Consider the following 14,938-nt stretch of genomic DNA (forward strand, 5'->3'; position numbering starts at 1 on the left):
GTGGGGGACCAAAGAAGAAAAAATTAATTACTCTGAATAGAATTGCTAACACCTAAGCACTCAAAATTTCCCATTATTGTAGGTTGACAGAAATTCTGTTTTAATTCTAAAATGTTTGCAAATTTCTTATTTTGTTGATAAAACAAAGCTACATACAGTTTCACTATTCAAACTCAGAAACTGATTAGATTCTAATGATGTTACTGGTATTTGCTATAACAGAGAAAAAAGAGCAAACAAAGATGTTTAAGCATGGTAAAATAATTTCATAAATAATGAATGAATTTACTATCTGTACTGTACATCCAAGCACAGATTATAAAATATTACCTCCATTGTGTGTGTCTTCCCAGAGGATGTCTGCCCGTAAGCAAATATTGTTCCATTGTATCCCTCAAGTACATCTATGAGAAATTTAGAGATTTTATACTTCAGGGGATTTTTTTCCTTAAGCAAGATTCTTAAGAAATTACTGAAGAATGTTAGAAAACACTCTGAAAAAATTCACACACACACATTAACCCTGTTCCTTATCCATGCATAATCAAATGTGCCTAATATTTGTGGAAGAATGGTGAGGGAGATTCAGATTTTCTTTACACCAATGAAAGAGTCCATCAAAGTCAAAGTTTAGTAGATGAAAGAGTTACTATAAAAACATTTAAGGGAAAGAAGTTAAAAATATATTAATAACTTTCTTGGTGATGATCCATCTAAGCAATTACTTTCTCTCCAGCCCAGACTACTTTTTGTGGTAAGAAACAAATTTTAAACTTTATTGCTTATAATTATCTCTTATGTCAGTATATACTTCCAATGTTATTACATCTTTATTTCAAAGCTTTATGTGACCTAAAGGAAAAAAACATTTTACCAATTCATACAGATATAAATTAGCTTTTAGAAAAAGGACAACTAATTGGTGTTACAAACCCATACAACAGTGCTCCTTATACAAAGTATAACAAGTCCAGTTCTACCATGAAAACCAATTATCAAAGTTCATGTGAAATTTTAAAAAAATCTTTTCCAGCCCTTTGTGTACTCTACGTTAACATTTAAGTGTTTTCCTTTACTGCGCTGAGGGAAAAAAAAAAAATGTGAGTGAACATGGTGACCTTTTGATTTCCAGTTTTTAGGGATTCAATTTGTTCTTTTTTGTGTTTGGCAACCAGAAAGGTACTACAAAATTGTATGCAGAGGAAGCCAAAGTAAAATAGAAAGGCCTCAGTTGGAAAAAGCAGATGGTAACAGTGGAGAGTAAATTAGTAAGCAAGCTAATCCTTGTTTTTTAAATTAGTAATTGAATTAAAAAAAGGAAGGAAAAAAAGAACAATCCCAACATTGGGCACAACTTAACTAGATACTAAGAGATTTCCTACAGAAGCATTTACAGAAGAAGGCATCAATACTTTCTTCCCTGGGAAGATTTTAAGAGATTCCAAACATCTGAAACTTTCCTTCAAAATATGTTTTATGAAGGGAAGCAACATAATTTCAAAAATTGTATTTAAAAGGATGGGTTGCAGTATAAAAGTACTGCAAAAAATTATCTGGAGAAAAAAGCACTAGACCTTTTCCAATTCACTTCCTTCATATATAATTGTTCTCAGTATGTCTATATCACATCCTCTGCATAAGATCTTAAGATCTTATATATGCTTAAGTTATATAAAACCTAAGGATAGATTCCAAATTTTTGTTACATTATAAAAGGTCCAATCATGATATAATCCAATTAGCTAGTAACTACTACAATAAATACTTAATAAATATTGGCAGGTGAATGATTAAGTGACTTTCCCAAGATCACATTAGTAGTATGAGAGTTCCTAGGATAAGAGATGCATGCAATGCATTTGTATTTGGGACTTCAATCGTAACTAAAAATTTTATATGATTACAGAGATTATGGGATATTCAACATTCAAATATTTACTGAAGACTCACTATGATCCAAGCTCTGTTCCAGGTGCAAGGGATATAATAATGACTAATCAGGTGATTTCTAGATATGCCATGTTAATCAATGAAGTAGTATCATTTGTATCAATTACGTAAAGAATCACTTCTTGCCTACCTTGAAATCCATTCCCAACTCTGCTTTCTAGTGATTTAATCCCTGATATTTTATTATTAAAGAAAATGAAACATACAGAAAAACTGAGTAAATTTCATAGTGAACAACCTGTACCACAGATTCTACCATTAACACTGTCCTTTTACTGTTTGCTTTAATATCATGTATCTATCCATCTTATTTTTAATGCATTTCAAAATGAACTGCAGACCTTAATACATTTACACTTAGATACTACATCATGCATATACCATTAACTAGAAATCAATATGTTGTAATTTTATTTCTCAGAGGTAAAATATAATGAAATGCACAAATCTTAAGTATGGATTTTTAAATAAATACCAATAATACTCCTCTATTTGAAAATCCTAGAGATCACGTATCTGTAATCAGATCAAATTAGGCATTTTCTGACTTGGCTCTTGTTTGCTTTTTCAGCTATCTCCCACCACCTTTCCTCTCATATTGCTGTGTTTGTTAGTAAGAATGGTCAAATCTGACACTTCCATGTGATTCAGTCACACCACAATGTATGCTGTTCCTCACCCAGGTGATCCTCTTCTCATGTGGGCATGCCTTAGACCATGTGCCATCTCTATGCCTGGAAGACACTCGTCCCTCTCTTTCCTACTCTCTGTGCATCCTTAAAGACTGACTTCTTCCTCCATCCCAACTCCAAAACCCACCCCCAAATAAATCTGGGTAACAGTCTATATGTTCTTAGAGCATCTGCACTTAATCATAATGCTTATCACTCTGTACTGTGACTGTCCATTTACTTGTCTGCTTTCCTCACGAGCGTGTAACCCTGAGGCCATGGTCTCAGCCACTACACTATGTTCTCAAGGAACACAGGGACTAAAATAAATATATGGCAAGCTACATCTGGAAAATTACAGGTGGATACAGTGGCAGAGAGTCCAGGTCAGCAAACTGTAGAGGGAAACAGGATTCTATGCAGGCCTGGTATGATGCTTGGCACATGGTATATACTGAATAAATGACAACTACTTCATACAAGGGAAACAAACTTGCAGACATCACTCAGATATAAAATTCAAAAGAGAATAAAACTGGGTAAGCCTTATTCAAAAAAACCTTATCTAATGAATCTACAAAAGGGGAAAGGTAGTAATAGCCCTATACATAATAAAGTTATACACCTGCACAAAAATTTATTAAAACAATGCAACCTCAGTGGACTGTCAGGGGCCCAGAGAGTACCAGCTGCTTTCTGGTCAAATCACACCTCAAAAGAAATACCATCTTGTCCATCATTTTGCTGATCCTTGCCTACCATGAGTTTCTAACCATGGCTTTCCACTTGATCTGTTTGCCAGTGATTGTCCCATATATTTCATTGATTTCCACACCAGGAACCAACCACCTGTCCCCCAACCCCTTAAATCTTTATCTACTGGTAACTTTGTCACATTCATATCCTTGTCAAGGTCAAGTGCCACCAGCTACTATATCCAGGCTCCTCCAAAACGACAGAGCATTTGGGAGAAGATAAAAAGGAGTTAAGTTACAGCCAGGTGGATGTAATGATCTGTGATACTTCTCAAATATAAATTACAAAGCTGGCAAGAGAGAGCTACAGAAACATTCTAATACAACAATTGCTTGAAGTCTACTTTTGTAGAGTAAAAGTATCTTAGGCTATGAGTTATCCCAACTACAAGTATGGCTGATTAAATTAAGAAGACAGGACCTTCTCTCAAAGATAGAGGAAATAAAGAGCAGTTGGTATCTCTTATATGCTTACTTCAAACCAGACCCTGGGTGAAGAACTTTTTCGAGAATCATCTTTTTAAATCATCTCAGTACCCTTATTTTGCAGAAGAAATACAGACGTAGAAAGGTTAGGTTAACTTGTCAAAGGTCACAAAGCTAGAAAGTGGTAGGGCCTTGACTTCAACCTAGGTTTGTCTGATTCCAAAGCTTGTCCTCAATCTTAACCATCCTGCAAACCTGGTTCCAAATGGCAAAGCAACAGAAATTTGCTGATGAAGAAAGGGACCAAAATTTTGTGGCAAGAAGGGAAATTTACATAACCTAAACTACATAACTAAGGATGCACAAAAGAGATAAAAATCACCAGAATAGTATGAGAGAGGGAGGACAAGTCAGTCTCACAAAAACAAACCAAAAACTAAGGCCCTAAAAATAAAAAGAGCTTTAAAAACACTCAGAAAAAAAATGAGTAGACTTGCACTGCCTAGAATAGATGATGTAAGACAGAGGCATGCCTATTCTCTTCTATCTTCTACAACATCATCCTCAAAAGGAACAGAATAAACACTATCAAGAGAGAGTGAGGCTGAGATGGGTAAGACAACCAAAGAACTGTTTTAAATGAACCTAAGTTTCTAGATATTAGAGAATTATATTCCACGGATAAAAACCTCACAGCTACCATGTGTACCTTTTAAAAGCCATAAAGAAGGAAAGTAACAGATGATAACTTACTTGAAATGTCATATATCACTTTCAAAAAGGGGAAAATAACAGATTCTAGGAACTGCAACAAGTGTTAACAAAATTGCACTAAGGAAGAGCTATGGTTGAACTATCCTCATTTTCCCTTCAAACAGGGTCACTCAATTGATACTTTGGGAGAAATGCCAGTCATCTGTCATGATTTCAGAAAAGGACACAAGCTTTTCATCATATTCTCAGGGATACGTTCGTAAGTTAAGAACTGGACAACTGTACAGTAAGAGAATCCAAAGTTGGTTGAATACACAGTATGATTTAATTACTTGCCACCTTATTTCAGTTTTAGAGACTAGGCTAAGGCCATGGCCCATTAAGCATTTTACAAATGATTTAGAGTAATATTTTTCAAACTCCAATGTCCTTAAATAAAGGACCTAAAAAAACAAAACTTCAGTGTCTGATACCATAACAGACTTATCAAATGTGCTAACAGCCAACTTAGATCCCTAGTAAGGTAACTATAAAAACAACTCAAAACATGATCAAGAGCTAAAAAGAAAATGGAACCTACACTTTAAAGACTTACATTTAGATTAAAGTACTCCAATATTCAAGTGTGGATTGTGATTTAATGTTGGCTACAGCAGATGTAAAAATGATCTGTACATTTAAATTGTCCCTGAGTTCATGAATCTGTAACTTCATATTATTAAAAGAGCTAATGTAATCTTAGGTTGTTTAAGACAAAAGTATGTCAAAATGAAGGAAGGTAATATAACTGAGATGCATTTGGGAAACTATTTGATGCCGACAACAAAAGATGACACTGTCTATTCCTCTTTGCTGCAATCATTTATAGAATCTCAAGTTTAATTCTCTCTCATTTTATGAAGATTTCAGCATCCAGGGCACTGTGTCTCACTGATACCATTCCTGTTACATAATTCTTGTTGGTTAATGAATTATCATGTAGTAGATGATCCCACTAAAACACCCTGGCTTCTCAGTTCCTTGACCTAATTTTTCCATGATCTTGTCCATCATGATAATCTGGACCTTTTCCAGATTTCCACCTCAATTTTAAGCATCTACCTCCTATTACTCCTTCTAGTACCCACCTGATTCTAACAAACCTTGACTCCACTGAACTGTAACATACCAATCTTATCACATTTTCCACTGTCCCTCAAATCCTGGCACCCTTGCCCTCCCCTCACCCACTTAAGATTCCATGGTTCAGCATTAACATTACTCTCCTGACTACAACCTCAATTCTCTTGCCTTTCTCTTCCTCTTTGTACTCATCTGGCAAAACCCCAATTGGATAAATCCAACTCCTCTGGCAGCTAACCTCAAGTGGGCCCTTATGCTGCCTGGCAATACTGCCACATTTCCCTAATCCTCTCACTTCTGTACCTTTTCCTAGAATTGCCTCCCCCATCCTCACTTGCTGTGATGAGTTTGCTCCTTGTTACATAGACAAAATAGAATTCTTATGAAGAGAAACCTACATTTCCCCTCCATCGCACCTATGAACCTACTTTTATCCATAAACTACCTTCTCCTGTTACTAGGTGATTTTCTATACTCTTACTTAATCATAACCTGTTCACTTTTATAATGAATCCCAACCACTCCACCCCAGTGAAGGCTACAAGATTTTGCTTCAATCTAAGAAGTACTTTTTAACAATTAGAGCTGTCAAAAAAAATGGTATCATAAAGTAACGGCTATTTAATTTTAAGATCCTCTCAATAAAAGGGATTTCTATAGCAAGGGAAAGTCCAGTTCATCACTTAATACCCTCTTCAGTTCTAGGGTCCTATAGTTTTAGAAAATACAAACTTGAACAATATCTTAGTATAAGTTAATATTAGCTGGAAAGTACACGCTTTTCTCACCCTTCATAACCCCTGTTAAATTCCTCAAGGGTTTCTCTATTGACTACAAGTAAGTCTTTGGGGAAGGAATATCAAAGGAATGGAATGATGGCCATTTTTGACTACTTTTTAGAAACCTGCCTAGCCATTTTATTTTCATTTCATTTTCTAGAATTGCTACCTTAGACACTCTCCTGGGAATATCTAATAAAAATTCATTTCCAAGAGCAAGTGGGTTATGCTATAATTCTCACAATACTCTTCACTAGATACTGTGTATAAATTAAGACCATGGAATTTGAGAAATAGTATGTTTACTAATTGTATTTTACCTTCTAATTATTTAAGCAACTTTCTTCTGCAATTAACTAAGAAGAAAGGGGCATTAAAATGAAAAAGTGGGAAGTAAGTGAAAATGAAAAAGTTATAGTAAGTGGGAAGATCACAAACAAATGTTACTTATTGCTGGGACAACTTGGGTTAAATATACTTTTACCTTTAACAATCTTCTTTGCACAGTCATTATACACTTGCTCTTGAGATGTGCTTGACTGGAACACCCGATCAAATGCATAAGGCTTGGACTGAAAAACAGAAACAAAGGGTTCAACTACACAAAATTAAAGGTGAATGGACATTTCTAAGTTCCTTTAAGATGTCATTAGCTATTAACCTTCCAAATAGGATACCCTCTCTGCATCACTTCATGTCACAGAGTCTGTGTGGAAAGGACCTCTGGAATCACCAAGTACAAATCTACCAGAATAAACTCCACAAAACCAAGAATGTCTGTTTTAGTCTTTGTTGTATTTCCAGGGCCTGGCACAGTAAATCGCTTTACTATGGGAGGCACTCCAATACTGCTGAGTGAACTTTTACTTAATGAGTGTACTCTGGCAGGTACTGACACACTATTTTCAATACTAATTTCACCTTGCAGATAGGGAAACTAGAATCCTGAAAGGTACAAAAGTTGTTAATGACAAAGTAAAATTCAAACCCCAATCTCCTGTCTTTCCATTCCAGGCTCTTCCCTCTACTCCATTCAGCTTTGTACTATACTCACTCACTTAACACTTACGGAATCCCAGTATGCTAGAATGATGACCAAGACAGAGTTCAATCTCTGCTTAGTGGAGCCTAAGTAATAGTGGGGCAGACATCTGACACACAATTAAGTGACTGAAAATCTGACTCATGCAGCAGAGTGCTATTAAAGTGCTATGAGAGCATTTAACAGGGGAACCTGAATCTGGGGAAGGCAGAATACCAGGAAACACTGGAGAAGGGACACTGAAGAACTGAAGAATAAGCAGCACACAGCTCCCTGGTGCTCTCCTCTGCATTAGTCATGAGGGAGGGTTATGTTCGGAGAAATAGTCTACCAATTGGATGCTTAAGGATTATAAGGGAGAAAGGAGCTTGTAGCACTCAAGAATCCAAAAGAAGTTGTAGATTAAAGATCAAATGCAAATGCCAACACCGTGAAAAGGGAATATAACACCTTAATGTCATTTTGAAAATAGTTTTCACCTTGCAGGCCCCCAGAAAGGATCTTGGGGATTCCATCTTGAGGACACATTTAGAGAACTACAGATGTGGCCCAAGAAGCAGCCAGAGGGATGGAATGAAAAAAATTATAGAGTATAACATCCAGTCAAGTTAAGGAAGGACTTTCAAGGAGGGAGTGATTATGTCAAATATAGCTGCAAGGGCAAGGCAAAACAGGAAAGTATCCAGTGACAAAGGCCAGACTGGAAAGGGTTGAAAAAATACTGTGAGGTAACTAAGTAGAGAGCTAAATTCTGGTTGTGGGTCTAAGAAGATACTTTAAGATGGGCAAGACCTGAAGAAGTTTAAATTCTGGCATGAATGAACAATCTAGTAATCTAGTAGAGAAAAGTGATCATCTAAAGATAAGAGTGGGGTAGGGGGGTTCTGGGTATTTAAAAATATGTATATGCCTGCTCTCTAGTCTCTTCTAAAATTAAGAAAGGAAGCTGGACCCTAAAATACAAAACAATCGCGATCCTCCCCCAACCCAAACCTTCAACATTATAGAAAACTTCCTAGGTCTTACCTAAAAAAGGCCTCCACTTTTTAGAAACTACGTCCCACAATCCCCCTCCCCAAAGCTTGCAGTAACAATAACCATAAAGCAGACACTCCTACAGGACTGACTATTCAAAGCCATTCTCAATTCCCCTTCCCCTGGAAAGCTAACCAACAGCTAGCCTAGTCTCCTGGCAACTAGTGCCGACACGACCCAGTTCTGAATACTATGTAGTAAGTGATGGTCTGCTGGGAGGTCTCAGAGAAGGGTTTTATTTTCTCAATAAAAAGAACCTTCTCAGTTGAACCTGCCCTCTCTCCTTTCTGGAATGAACATGTAGAGCTATAGCATCCATTTTGCAGGATGATGAAAAGTCACTAAGGATGACAGGATAACAAAGTCAGTAAGCGGTAGCACTAAGGGCCTTTTTCCAGACATTTTATGTGAGAAAAATAACCTCTTATTTATTCACACCACTATTAGTTGTTTTCCCTCAGCAGCTGACAGCATTCCTGAAGGATATACTAAGACGCCCTCACTTTGGCATCAATTAAAAGTAGGTGTTTCAATGTCTGATTATTCTATGCCTATGATATATCTAATAGTGCCCTTATGCTAAGATTTTGCTAAGATACTAACATTCATCTCTACAGGTGTGGCTAAAAAAAGATTATCTACTGTTTTACTGATGTATGTACAAGAAATATTCATGATAAACAATTCTGAAGACAAATATAATAATCACCACCCAGAGATAAATCATGCTATTATTTTTTATACAAAAATTAACTTTCCTCTTCATTTATCCAACAAACATTTATTTAGCACCTACAAGGTATCAGATACTGTAAATAAGTAACAATTTTAGAAATGGTATTTAATTAATACAAACTGTAGGGTTTAAATAATAATAGAGAATAAGCCTGGGTAGAGTCTTCACTAGTAAGCTAAGAAGCTGTACACCAGATTCTAAGATAAGTGACCAAGTAATGTTAACTGAATTGAAATGGAGACAGCCTGTAGCATTAAAAACTCACAACCTGGTAAGAGTCAAAAACAGACAGCAACTAGCCAAAACATACAGTTAATAACAGATAAGTAAAAAAACAGTACAAAAGCAAAAATTAAACAATGATTAATTCTAATTTTGCTTGCAAGGAAAAATATCAATAGAAAATAGCCCATAGAATGAAGCTAATTGCTCCCTCAAAAATAAATTATATAAAATTTTATTAAAGTAAGCATTTAAAGACTAGAAAAACACTACTGAGCTTCAAGTGATACCCCCATTTTTACACTGAAAGACAGTGCTCACAAACCATTTAGAAAGATATCCCAAAATAACAGGTAGTTAACAAAGCCTGCCTCAAAAGTGCTGTATACAGCGGTTTACTCTAGTGTCATCTTAGAGCAAACATGCAAACTACCACTACAAACCTTATTAAAATATGAACATGCAAACAAAAAAAAAAATTAAACTAGGATTCAGTTTTTTTCAGAAGTTTTATCACTGTTAAATAAAAATTAAGTGGTTAGCATTAAGTTGACAAAACAGTCTTATTTTAATTCTGAAACTAAGTTATAATTGTATTAAGAAAGGCAAATGTTTTGATTAGAGAGCTAGCCATAGTTATTAACTGACCCTTCGCTTCCTAGGATGAAAAGCAAGACCACCATAAAAACTACTGCTAATGGTTTATAATTAAAGCATATTTCTTAATTTAAAAATCTGAGAAATAATTTGAAAATTTTTTTCAAATAAACTACAGAAAGGAAAACTCACAGGTTGGACATTTATATTTTAAAAACATGGTTCTTGGCTTTGAAATGTACATTACTCAGCCTTTATTTATATGTATCTTCAAAAATACCCCAAGGCACAAAATGTATTCATATCTATCTTAGGCTTCAAGGGGCCAAAACCAAACAGGAATTAAGTTTATTTGCACTGCAACCATACCTTAGATATTCTTAAGTGACGTGGTTCCTGTTTGAATCTGCACAGACCAAGCTGAATACCAAATTTGGTTATAAAGGACACCCTTCTGGCAGGAACATGCCTTTCTCTGGAATTCTGAATAGTGATCCTCAGATCACATGGGTTTATATCATACTAGATTTTCCTTAGTTTGAACTATGGGCTAACATTCCCTGACTCTAAAGATATGTATGGATGGCTCCTTCTCTTTTAATAATCAGAAGGTAATCAAGATCAAGCATGAAATCATCATTCACTTGAAAAGAGAACATACTGTCCAGCAGGCAAGGAACTGGGCAAGATGATCTTAATTCGGTTTACTCCCCTCTCACTTCAATGAACTCCAACAGCCTGCTTTGTTTCTGTCATCCTCTACAGTATACCACATAAGGAATGATGATTAGTAAAGAAACTTAACGATGCAAATACACATGTCCCACCTCTATGATGCACAGATAGAAAGAGGAATACTTTTTCTGCATTAATTTTTTACTGGTGCTATCAGCAGACTCAGCTGAACTACATAAGATGTTTCCCTTGTTCTTTTTCTTTTTTACTGGTGACAAGTTCTCTTATTTAAAGCAAATAGATTCTATTTGTATCATTTAAAGGTTTCATAAGATAATTCACTGCTTTCATTTCAAATTGTGGTATTTATATCACTTCACCAAACACTTAATTACAAAAAACACCTGTATAAAAGGCTGCAAAACACAGAGAAACACTATAGGATTACAAGACTTAACTGTCATAAGGTTACATTGTATTAAAATCACTGACTACACAAGTAACAGGAAGAAAGTTTGGACAAAATACTGGAAACAATTTAAGATGAAAACCAGAATCCTTAAAAATTATTTTCTATGGGGGTACTGTCTATACTTATACTTCAGTGACATAAACTGAAATACTTATTCTTTGATTTATCCATAAGACTGTAAAAAATGTTTTGAAAACATGTTTAAAATAGTGTTAAATGTTGCATTGCAGCAATTCCTTCTTAAACTATTTATTTGGAATCAGGATTGGGATCCAGTAAAACACAAACCAAGAGCTAATTTTACTTAAGAGATTTAAAATTTTCACTCCTCCCAGCTATCCTTATAAATTTCCAATCTTTTTAAAAAATTTCATTAGAACAAATTGAAAATATGACATTTCACAGTAATTAATGACTTACTATATGAAGATTAGTTCCTCAAAAGAACGAATACATTGCCTTACATTTTTTAAGACTATGTCACTCGTTAGTAATGTATTTTTGCTTATGCTTTTTTAAAAAACAGACTAACATGCTTACCAGTTTATCTAACAGCCAACCACTTATTACTTTCACGAGTCAATCACCAATACATTACTTCTAGTATTATCATTTATTTACACTACTAAGGAAACTTATATAAGGAACTTGTGATTATTTTATCCGAAGGAACCTAGAATAAGCTTGTGCTTCCTGTGATAATTTATCTCTTTCCTCATATTTTATGTCATATTGGGGCCGTACCAGAGGTTGCCCTCTAAGCTAATCCTGACACATTTTGTAAATCTTATTTCTATCATCCAACAAAACAATCTTGGTAATACAGATTTTGTGTAACCACACAGAACAATCTGGAGAAGCAAGGTGTTCTTAACACAAGTCAAAAAGGAAAATAGTGTTGATGTGTCAGCCACTGCTGAGGCTGACACATCACAAAAACTCTACGAGAAACTAGAGTAGCCTGTTTGCCAACATATATCATCCTAAAGGAAAAGGATGACTACTTCTCTACTAACTTCTTGGCCTCACCATGACGTCATTTATAGCAAGAGTTTTTCTTGTGTACTTGTTAACAAAAAAACCAGCCTGACAGTCTTCACACAGCAGTGGCTGGCTTGTTTGCCAAAAATCTATCAAACAACATGGAGCTATGACATTCATTTTCTAGAACTGAGCTTTGGAAACCTTCACATAAAAACTCTGAAGAACTTTAGTCCTGTCTTTTACGTCAATGCTTTTAAAATCACTCCTATCTCCTGTGACCTCTTTGTCCTATTTCCAAATTAAACTGTCCAAACAGTATGCTATATATGGAATACCATTAGAGAAAAAATTAACATTCAAATTTTGTACCATGGTAGCAATGCAGAAAAAAGTTCTGCCACATGGCAGTACCAAGAAAAACGAATTTAATTTTTAGTCATAGTCCACTGTTCTGTATGCAGTCTTACTATCCATTTTAATCTCCATGAATTGGGAATGCTATTTTCAGAGACCTTTCTATAATAGAGATTAGGCTACCAAAAAAAAATCAACCTTACATTCTGGTCTACCTGGAAATGATCAGCCAACTCTAGTTACATTATGTTTTATACTACAAAAGACAGTATTTTCAACATCCTCGGGATTATTAAAATCAATTTTCTTCGAGGTTGATCTTAACTGTAGAAGTAGAAATCTAATACAACAAACCGAGTTTACTGGTCAAATCTTACTTTTTTAACAACTTGCTTTTTAATACTTTTGATATACACACAAAAAGTTAACACTCTTTCCTAAACTGTTAGCCCACAAAACCCAGTGTAGGTGAGATTATGGGTCTTTCTGGGCACTTACTTGACCCAATCTGAACTGGCTAAATCTGTTGGAAAATTAAACAAAATTGATCTCTCCAATTTTAAAAGCAAACCCACTATTTCTTTTTTACAGTCCCCAATTCGCCATTTGTATTTGTTAACAAGAAAATCCATTCATCACTCAAAAGGCGGGTCAGTAAACATCTGATGTACAGGTATATAATTGTAGCTGTATGTAGCTTTTTCCTCTTCCCATGGGGAAACAATACAGTTCAACATGTAGTTATATATTTCTATAAAACTAAGTATCTTAAACGATTTAATGTACAGTAGAGCTGGTCTCAGCTCAAATTTCCCTGCTAAACTTTCATGTTACATATTTTATGAAAGCTACATTTAGGGGCAGTCCAAAACACCAATAGCATCAGCAACAGGAGCCGCACACACCACATAAACACTGGCAAACACTCATTCAACTAGCTCTCAGAACAGCTCCTCCAGCGCCGCAGGTGGGGGAGTGTCCCCGACTGAGACGAGGCGCCGGGCGAGTCCCGGAACCGCAGGCCGGGGTGGGGGCGGCCCAGGACACCCGCGGCGCCTCGCAGGCCCCCTCCTCCGGGTTCTCGGAACCAGCAAACTCCACCAGCCTGGAGGGGTCGGAGTCGGGGACCACGCAGCCCTTTCTCAGGTCCGCACCCCGCCACTTCCGCGGACTCCAGGCCCAACCAGGCCCCCAGGAGCGGGACAGGGGCCACTTACCGCGATCATGACCGTATCTTCTCCCTGAAACTTGGCGACATACTTATCGCCGCGGATCACCTCGGACTCGTTGAGAGGCCTGAAGCGACACATCACTTTTATGTTGCACTCGGCCGGGTCCGCCATCTTCCTCGCTGCTGGGGCCCGAGGCCGGGAGCCACTCCCCGCCGCTCAGTCTCGGAGGAAGCGGGCCCGAGCGGAGGGTCTAGGGTCGCGAAGGCCGAGAGGGTCAGCAGTCCGCCGCGTCGTGCTTCCCTCGGGAGGGGTGGCTGGGGAACCCTGAATCGAAGAGCCGGCGCAGGCAGCCGTTGCCCAGAGGCTCACTTCCGATCCATGATGGCAGCCATGGCGGCGGCACCGGACGGAGCGTCCCTGGCTCCTCAGCGACTCCCTCGCCGGCCTGGGCAAGCTGCAGGGCCTGAGGCGGGAGCCTGCACACCGGGAGAGAGGCCTCCTCTTTCCTTCTCGAAGAGCGGAGGCCAAGCCCACAATCTGCCCACCCGGCGGTCTGCTCGCCGGCTTGCCGGCTGCCGCCCGATCACTCCTGAGGCTGCAGACCCGCGACGGGCTGGCGGGAGGGGCGGCGTGGGAGGAGCACTGCGCAGGCGCGCAGGGCCCGCGACCAATCGGCTACCAATCGGCGACCGCGCCGGGCCCCGTCGCCGCGGCTCTTCGCCCCGGGGTCGTAGTTCGATTTATCTGCACGCCCTTCGTAGGCGCAACCTGGGTTCTTCTGCAGCCGCTGTAGCTCCCATCCCGCCGTAGAGTTCCTGGAGATGAGGGTGATGCACATTGCTTTTGTCTTCAGGGAACAAGGAATTTGTGAAAGCTACTTTTATGTTGTAGTTGCTTAAATAAAATGCAGTCTTGCTATAAGGAAGTATGCGCTTTCTACTTGGTCTGGAGGTTGTATGTGTTTGATTCCTAGCTCATCTTTTTTGGTTGCTTTGCCAGTAAGAGGAAGATTGGAAGGAAGGCTGGGACGTGACTCTCATTTAAGCGCTTGCGGCTGGGGAGACAGGAATAAGAAAGGGAAAGGAAATTTGTAAGGATTTCACCTCCTGTTTCTGGAAGATTGTTGCCACAGTGGCTCTTCATGTGGAACTGCCTTGGAAAGAGAACTGCCAAGACAAATAGGCATTCCTCTGGTTACCAGTTTTAGATTCATTGTAAAAGAAAGGATTGGA

At 37.8% G+C, this 14,938-nt stretch overlaps 1 protein-coding gene across 3 annotated transcripts in view; it reads right to left on the minus strand.

Moving 5' to 3' along the window:
* The window catches only part of KIF5B (kinesin family member 5B), a 40,372-nt gene extending 25,997 nt beyond the window's left edge, over positions 1 to 14,375 (minus strand). For 2 of the 3 annotated variants that reach the window (XM_057498353.1, XM_057498354.1), the window contains exons 1-3: positions 13,752 to 14,375; positions 6,902 to 6,989; positions 331 to 404 (exon numbers count right to left, since the gene is read on the minus strand). In XM_057498353.1, coding sequence (XP_057354336.1) covers positions 331 to 404; positions 6,902 to 6,989; positions 13,752 to 13,877 — 288 coding nt within the window. In that variant the 5' untranslated portion in view covers positions 13,878 to 14,375. The remainder of the gene's footprint in view (positions 1 to 330; positions 405 to 6,901; positions 6,990 to 13,751) is intronic. The other variant, XM_036912218.2, reaches the window with a different exon arrangement.
* Between the last annotated feature and the right edge of the window lie 563 nt (positions 14,376 to 14,938).

Source organism: Manis pentadactyla, chromosome 3 (assembly GCF_030020395.1).
Source record: "Manis pentadactyla isolate mManPen7 chromosome 3, mManPen7.hap1, whole genome shotgun sequence".
NCBI classification, from domain to species: Eukaryota; Metazoa; Chordata; class Mammalia; order Pholidota; family Manidae; genus Manis; species Manis pentadactyla.